The 8297-nt window shown below is 50.4% G+C and overlaps 1 protein-coding gene across 1 annotated transcript in view; it reads left to right on the top strand.

Moving 5' to 3' along the window:
* Positions 1-4293: 4293 nt before the first annotated feature.
* The window catches only part of XG (Xg blood group), a 13829-nt gene continuing 9825 nt past the window's right edge, over positions 4294-8297 (top strand). Inside the window, exon 1 of the mRNA XM_010841176.1 lies at positions 4294-4561. Coding sequence (XP_010839478.1) covers positions 4501-4561 — 61 coding nt within the window. The 5' untranslated portion in view covers positions 4294-4500. The remainder of the gene's footprint in view (positions 4562-8297) is intronic.

The following is an 8297-nucleotide window of genomic DNA, read 5'->3' as shown; positions in this document are numbered from 1 at the left end:
GCTTGGAGGCTCAGAGAGACTCTTTCAGTTGTTTTGTGGGGTGGTTTGCAACTGAGCCATCTCCCTACTGAAGGCTCAAACCCCCCTCTCTCCACAACCCCTCCTCCCGTCATTGTTGAAAAGCATTGGGAGTTTCCTTCTCAAGGTATTACCAGAGACCGCCACCAGTCTATTGAACTTGCTCTGTCTTGGACACTATGATAATTTTTGCATGTATGAAATGATTTTAAAAAATGAAGATTAAGTATTTATCATATCCATTCATCACTTCATATGAGGAATACCTGTGGCCCGGGTGTGTATAAGGGTGGACATGACATCTCGGTTCTACAGGACAGAACACAAATAAATGTCTTCAGTCAATGGAAGGGGTCGACCAGTTGTCAAGAGCTGAGGCCTGGATTAATCAATATGCTCGGGTCCTCTTGCTAACTAGCTTAGGTCACTGGGTTACAAAGGGAGCAGAGAGTGTCCACATTCACCCCCAATGAGTCATCAGAGTCTGTGCTTTGATTTGCTTTATAAAAAAAATGTGTAAAGTCTTTTTGTAACTCTATGAATAATGTCAACATTTTTGTAAGCATCACAATCATAGGATAAGCATAAATGTCTCATTAAACAACAGACTGGTGAAGTGGTTAGGTTTAGGAAATTGTGACTCATTCCTGAACCTCTACCTGTAAGAAAGAAGTCACCTAGGCTTTTATTATGGACGGTGTATGTACATGGTTGTAGATTCAGCTCAATGTCTTGTTGAGATAAAATAGGACTTTATCAAAGGTGGGGCCTTTTGAAAAATTGAGTTTAAATTGGGTGGTTTGATGATTAAATGCTTGCGTAATGATTGCTTTTAAAACTCATTTAAGAAGTCCTGTATAAAGAAATCGCAGTCCAACAGGTTTTGAAATTGATGTCAAGATTTTATTTGAGGACATACCAGCAAAGGATTTGTTACAAGTCTTGGTCATAATGGATTTGATCAACCCGTGTAAACTGTGGTCAAGGTTTTGCTATGAGATGCTGCAGTGAATAGCTTTGGAAGCAGAGTTTTGTGGCTCCATGGAAGTGCAATGTGTGTGTTGCATTAATGCCTGAAGTTGGCTTTGTGAGGGGGGAGAAAAAAAGCATGTGTATATTTAATTTTTATGGACATTGCCCAAACACCCCCTACAGAAGTTCTGCAAATTCACGATACACCCCAGTGATGTCAGATTTGTTTCCTCACTGCTGAGCAAGCTTTCCGATCGGTGCCAGTGTCTGAAGAATGATATCCCGTCAACTGTATTTGTGCTGCATTTATCTTAACACAAGTGAGATTGAGAATCTGTGTGTGGGAGACCCATTGACGTTCTGTTTTTGAAGGAAATGAATATGCTGTTTGCCCGTATGTGTTATTTTGTTATTGATTTGTAGGAACTCTTCACATATTAAAGATTTGACTTGACATAAGTAGCAAATGTGCTTTTTCACTTTATGCCTCACCTTTTAACTCTGAAGTGATATTTTCCCCCATTCACATTTATTATTTTTGTGTAGTGAACTTAGTTTCTGGGCTTGTAGTCATACCTAGAAAAAGCACCAACCATACTGATACTAGGGCTTCCCAGGTGGCGCGAGTGGTAAAGAACCCACTTGCCAATGCAGGAGACATAAGAGACCTGGGTTTCATCCCTGGGTCAGGAAGATCCCCTGGAGGAGGAAATGGCAACCCACTCCAGTGTCCTTGCCTGGAGCATCCCATGGACAGAGGAGCCTGGTGAGCTGCAGTCCATAGGGTCGTACAGAGTCGCACACGACTGAGTGACTCGCACTGCCATCCTCGAGGATTTCCCATGAGTCCTGTCTCAGCTCAACGCTTTCCTCTCCTGCCGCCCAGACCTGAGAACTGGTTCCTGCATCCGACATTCTCTTGCCTGCGAGATTCCCCAGGAACGGCCGGACGCACCGTTGTGCACTCACGGTCAGGCTCGGCTCTGGGCTTAGGCAGGCCCTCCTGGGGACCAAGGGCCACCTGCTGCTGAGTCTCCTGCTCTCATCACACGTCACCCTAGGCCCCTGTCCCTCCTTACGACCCACCTTCTCCCGAGCACGCCCTGAGCTCTAGTGGCAGCAAGTTAATCTGAGGATGTTCCCCTGCCCACGTCACACCCTGGAGGCTCCTGGGAGCTCCCTAACGCACCCCATCTCCACCAGGGGGCTTCCAGGTGTCGGGGGTGCTAGCACGTCAGGAAGTCCCCGAACCTCCTGGCATACACAGCACCTCCCCCCTTAACCCAGCATATCTTTCCCATCTGAGACCCCGCGCTTCCTCCAGGTCAGCCTGGAGGGGGCTTGCAGCAGATGCGTTTGGGAATTTTTTTTAATTTTAAATTCCCCCTGCTGTCCCTCCTTCCAGCCCTCTTCATGGGGCCTGATGCTGCTCTGCACACCCCTCGGTGGATGTGGGTCCTCCTCCGACATACTTGGGGTGGGATAGTGGTGGGTGGGAGCGTGGCAGTGGGGGGGTCCTCCCTGCCACGTGGTGCGCTGGCCAAGCCCAACCTCGAAGCTAGAGCTGGCTTGTCGGTCTCCCATCTGATGGCTTTCGCAGTGTCATGCAACCAGGGCCTCTGTCTGGTTCGAAGGAATTTCTTCTGAAGCCCGGAGGATGCTCCAGGCAAGAATACTGGAGTAGGTTGCCATGGCCTCCTCCAGGGGCATCTTCCACACCCAGGGATCGAACCCGCGTCTCTTATATGTTTTCTGCATTGCCAGACGGGTGGCTCAGACGGTAAAGCGTCTGCCTGCAAGGCAGGAGACCTGGGTTCAATCCCTTGGTCGGGAAGATCTCCTGGAGGAGGAAATGGCAACCCACTCCAGTACGCTTGCCTGGAAAATCCTATGGACGGAGGAACCTGGCGGGCTACAGTCCATAGGGTCACAAAGAGTCAGACACGACTGAGCGACTTCACTTCACTTCCACCTGGGCAGGCAGGCGGGGCAGAGCAGTTAATTCTTTGCCAAACCACGTCCGAGACCCATTGAGTCGCTCTTCCGAGGTAACGAAACAGCGATGGCCGTGTTCACCTCATCTGATGCCCGTGCTTCGACTTGAAAATCCTCAAAATCGTCTGCCTCTCCGTGACCACCAGACTACCTGGTTTTGGGTTCCCAGAGTTGCTCTCAAAGACAATGCATTTTTCTTTTTTTCCCCCTGCAGGTCAGCGACAAGGTCCTAATATAGACCACAAGGAACTACATTCACTAAAATAATGTAGGATGGGAAAGAATCTGGTAAAGAATATAAACATACTTGTATAACTGAATCACTTTGCTGCACGCCTGAAATTAAAACCACATTGTCAACCAACTCTATACTTCAACTGAAGAAAAAAAAAGAAGGAATTTGCCCCCGTCTATAACCACCTCCAAGGCCCACAGTGGGTTTTGTTGTCCTTCAGTAGCTCAGTCGTGTCTGATTCTCTGCTACACCACGGACTGCAGGCCCTCCAGGCTCCTCTGTCCATGAGATTCTCCAGGCAAGAAAACTGGAGTGGCTTGCTATGTCCTTCTCCAGGGGATCTTCCCGACCCAGGGATTGAACCCACGTCTCCTGCATGGCAGGTTCGTTCTTTACCACTGATCAGGGGACAGAGCAAGTGAAGTCGGGTTGTCTGGCCCCCCATCATCCCCGCTGCTGACCCTCACTGCCCCCCCACCTGCGTCGATAACTGAGATTCAGGGGCGCAGTGTGACTCTTTAAGGGCACAGGGTCTGCAAGTTGCAAAAAAAAAAAATGCAGAGATTAAACGGGGGCTTCCCTGGTGGCTCAGACGGTAAAGAATCTGCTTGCAATGAGGGAGACCTGGGTTCGATTCCCAGATTGGGAAGATCCCCTGGAGGAGGGCAAGACGACCCACTGCTGTATTCTTGCCTGGAGAATCCCCAAGGACAGAGGAGCCTGGTGGGCTACCGTCGGACACGGCTGAGCGACTGAGACACACGTCTCAGTCTCTGCGCTGCTCTAGGCTCTGGGTCTGGCGTCTCCCTGCACGAGGGTCTTGGGAATGACCCCTGTCCGTGGGGCGAGGCAGCTCTTGCTTACACACGAGCTTGGCACCTCTGATCCTGGGGCTCTTCCCACGCCTGCAGGGCGCAGAGCTGCCAAGCCGGTGTGCCAGCTTCCCTACAACCCAAGATGCCCAGTGGCATCAGGCGGTCGCCTATTTCCCCACCTTCGTAGGGTGTTTGGCCGGCGTAGCTGAGGGAGGTGCCTTCCCCGAAGCAGGCATGTAAGAGCTGGTCCCCACGGGCGGGCTTCCGGCTGGGAGGTTCGGCACCGCCCTGCTCATCACTAGCCCGCAGAGAGGCTGTAGAGGCAGAGAGGCTGGTTCATCCTTTTTTTCTTTTCTTTCCTGTTTTCCTCTCGACAACAGAAGTCAGCACGGCATCGCCTGTCGAGGGTAGGGTGGCCAGATCGCCCAGCCCGCCCACCTGCCCACTCGCTGGAGACCAAGGAGGATGGAGGCATGGCGGGGTCTCTCCTGCCTCACGCTCCTGTGTGTTCTGCTGCATGTCCGAGGTAAGGGAGGGCTGGCTCCCAGAGAAAGAGGTGCTCGGGTGTGCATTTCTATCTGCTTGCTGAAAAAAATAAACACTCCGTCCCAAACCACTTCCTCCCAGGAAACGGCTGCAAACTGCCAGAGTGTAGAAAAGAAAAACAGACTCCGATCTGATGGCACTGGACAGCAAACCAGGGGACCGGGTACCACGTTCGGGGTTCTGGGGGGAAAGGACCCAGATCTGTAGGGCTGGGAACACACTTAGAAGCCAGGTGTGTTTTTTTTTTTTCCCCGGTTCTCGGATTTTGATCTCTGGGTGTGGCACGCATGGAAAAAGTGATCCGTGTCCCTGGGGCGGGTTGAGATTTTCTTTACTTCTGCGCTTTCTATCAACAGTCCGAGTGGCTCGTGTAGTTCTGTAGGGCGACCAAGGAGCTGAGATGCGGCTGGGTTCAGTGGGACGAGTCACTGTCGCCAGAGACGGGGTTTTGCAGGGACAGCCTCGGTTCACGTTTTTTAGATATGTTTTTCCTCAATGTCAGCCCTCCGGTTGGCAAATTAAAAGCATGTGAGTTGTTTACGCCCGAAACTCCAATATAGGCTTTTCCCCATCTTGGCATGTTGAGGAACAGAGGCAGGGAGGGGCCTCACTCAGGCAACTATAATTAACCCATGAAGGGCAAGATTTAATAGCAACTGGAGACACATATTTGGTCCTTTGGATATTGAAATTCTAAGGCATTGAGGATTGGGAGGGGCTGAAGAGTAAGTAGTGTTGTAGGTTAGAAATTAAAAGATTTTCTTTCAATGTCACTCATTGCTGTTCGATTGCTCAGTGGTGTCTGAGTCTTTTTTGACCCCACGGACTGCAGCAAACCAGGCCTCCCTGTCCATCACAAACTCCCAGAGTTTGCTGAGACTCATGTCCATTGAGTCGATGATGCCATCTAACCATCTCATCCTCTGTCGTCCCCTTGTCCTCCCACCTTCAATCTTTCCCAGCATCAGGATCTTTTCCAATGAGTCAGTTCTTTGCATCAGGAGCCAAAGGATTGGAGCTTCAGCTTCAACATCAGTCCTTCCAATGAACACCCAGGACTGATCTCCTTTAGGATGGACTGGTTGGATCTCCTTGCAGTCCAAGGGACTCTCAAGAGTCTTCTTACCGGGGTCCAGCCCCAGCAGGATCCAGGGGTACCCTCAGGATGATGGCTTAGGCGATAAGGATAACAAAGCGGAGAGCAGGGCTTGATCTTCCTTGATAAACACAGAAAGCCAATAAAGCTCCTGTGTTCCAAGGAGTCATCCTGAAAGAAGAACAGAGAGAGAAAAGCAAGGAAAAGGAAAAAAGAACGACATGGGGAGACCAAGCTTCGGTGAGCGAGGCCCATAACTTTATTTTCAAAAGGAACTTTTATACCTTGACTTGTACATAGCGGGAAATGAAAGATGCCAAGTCACACAGAGTCAGCCCAAACATTACATCTCTTTTGTCTTTATCGAAACCAGGATTTTTCCTGCATAGCTTTCCCACAAACAATGTTGTGTACGTTATCTTCTGGCCTTGGAGGCCTGTGGACATTTTATGACCCTTTTTTGATAAAGGCTGCCCGGCCAGAAAACTTGTTTTCCCTTAAAGTGTTTCTTCTTTATTTCTCCCAGGCTCAGAAAGTACTAAACACAGTTACATTCTCACGGAGCAAAGGTGCAGTGGGTCACAACAAAGAAAGAACCAATTAGCTCAAAGGTCTGATGTGGTTAATTCCAAGGCTGCTGCTTGTTTTTCTTACATTCCAACTATGTTAACCAATGCACTCCCAGGTGAACAGTGGATAAGGGACACGGGCACTTGGCAGCAAGCATTGGCTCAACAATGAAGCCCTTTACCAGTACTACCCTAATACTTTCTCATCCCTTAAAGGACTTTATACTCATTACGACCTTTAGAATGCTTTGGCTTCCCGTGCCTTTCAAGGTTGGGGAGTTGTGAACAGTCATGTGTGTTAATTGCAAGAGTACGGATAAACCCGTCGGGCAAGCTAGAAAGCCATCAGAGGGGTTAAAATAGAAATATTCCTTTCATGCCCATTAACTAAAGCCCTACGTTGACTTTTTCCAGAGAAAGGTGGTCGGAGATAGCCCCCTGTTAATGTCAGAAGAGTTGGTGAGAGGCACAAAATAGTAAGACAGACTTTGGTTTTGGGGTGGATGCTCGAGCAGATTCAGGGGGTCCCTTGAGGCCTGATCCGCCTTTGCCTGTCAGGTCTCTTCCACATGACCTTTGTCATGGGTGGGATGTCCCGTGGTGGCTCCCGGCACTCCAACACCACCGTTCAAAAGCATCAATTCTTCGGCGCTCAGCCTTCTTTACCGTCCGACTCTCCCGTGCATAAATGACTAGGTTAGGAGTGCAGAGATTTGGTTTGGATGTAACTCTTGTGGCACATCCTGTGTGACCTGTTTGAGGACGGGTATTTAGAAACAGGTGTGGTTTTGTGAGCCATCCTGGCACCCAGAGCCCAAGGTCTTCCTAGAGACCCTTCCACGAATCCACGTGGTCTGAGTGTCTTCCCGCACGTGGGGCATGCAGAAACGACGTCGGGAGCTTTTGTGTGCAGGGAGATGTGAGTTCTCTGTGAACCGACACCAGGGCTAAAGGAAGAGCGTTGAGGCCAAGCTCTGTCTTTCTGCAGTCCCGCCCAGCAGCGGAGCCAGCAAAACCTGTCTGAGCCTTTATTCCCTTGGCAGTGACACCGAACTCTGGGCTCACCTGCGGCTACAGGTGACTCAGCCTCCTAACCGGCCCAGTTGGTCTGATCTGTCGGGAGTCATTGGATGGCAGATGCCTTCAGCTCGTCACGTGGCTCAGGGGTTAGAATTCCGGGCTTTCACTGCCGCAGCTCACGGTTCAATCTCTGGTCAGGGAACTGAGATCTTGAAGCTCTTCGGGGCAGCCAAAGAGCAATAAATGAAGGCACCACTCCAATTGCAGCTGTGCAAGAGCTTCATTAGGTAGGTGGGTGAGGCGCTGGAGTGACTGTGGTTGTTGTTGTTTTCAGTCGTGTCCGACTCTTTGAGAGTCTATGGACTGCGGCACGCCAGGCCTCCCCGTCCATCACCAACTCTCAGAGTTCACCCAAACCCATGTCCATCGAGTCGGTGATGTCATCCAACCACCTCATCCTCTGTCGTCCCCTTCTCCCGCCTTCCATTTTTCCCAACATCAGGGGCTTTTCCAATGACTCAGTTTTTTGCATCAGGTGGCCAAAGGATTGGCACTTCAGCTTCAGCGTCAGTCCTTCCCATGAATATTCAGGGTTGATCTCCTTTAGGATGGACTGGTTGGATCTCCTTGCAGTCCAAGGGACTCTCAAGAGTTTTCTCCAACACCACAGTTCGAAAGCATCGATTCAAGCGCTCAGCTTGCTTTATAGTCCAATTCTCACGTCTCTACGTGACTACTGGACAAACCATGACAGGGCAGCTGCATTTTGGGAAACACCCTGGCCGTGCTCATGGAGTCAGGATGCCCTTTGAGAGGTGATGTCTGAGCCCCCGGCCATCTGATTAACCGTCGGGTTGAGCTTCAAGGATCTCTGCCAGAGGGAGAATGTCTGTTCTGTGGTTCCCGTAGTACTGACGCGTCTCTCACCCAGGAGGTGCAGAAATCACAGCTCCAGGTGTTGCTTCATGCGGCCAGCCATACTCAACCATGGTGACACTGCCCCCTGGGGAACACTTGGCCCTGTCTCGAGT

Source organism: Bison bison, unplaced genomic scaffold (genome assembly GCF_000754665.1).
Source record: "Bison bison bison isolate TAMUID 2011002044 unplaced genomic scaffold, Bison_UMD1.0 scf7180017846951, whole genome shotgun sequence".
In the NCBI taxonomy this organism is placed as follows: Eukaryota; Metazoa; Chordata; class Mammalia; order Artiodactyla; family Bovidae; genus Bison; species Bison bison.
This window is presented reverse-complemented; position numbering and strand designations above follow the sequence as displayed.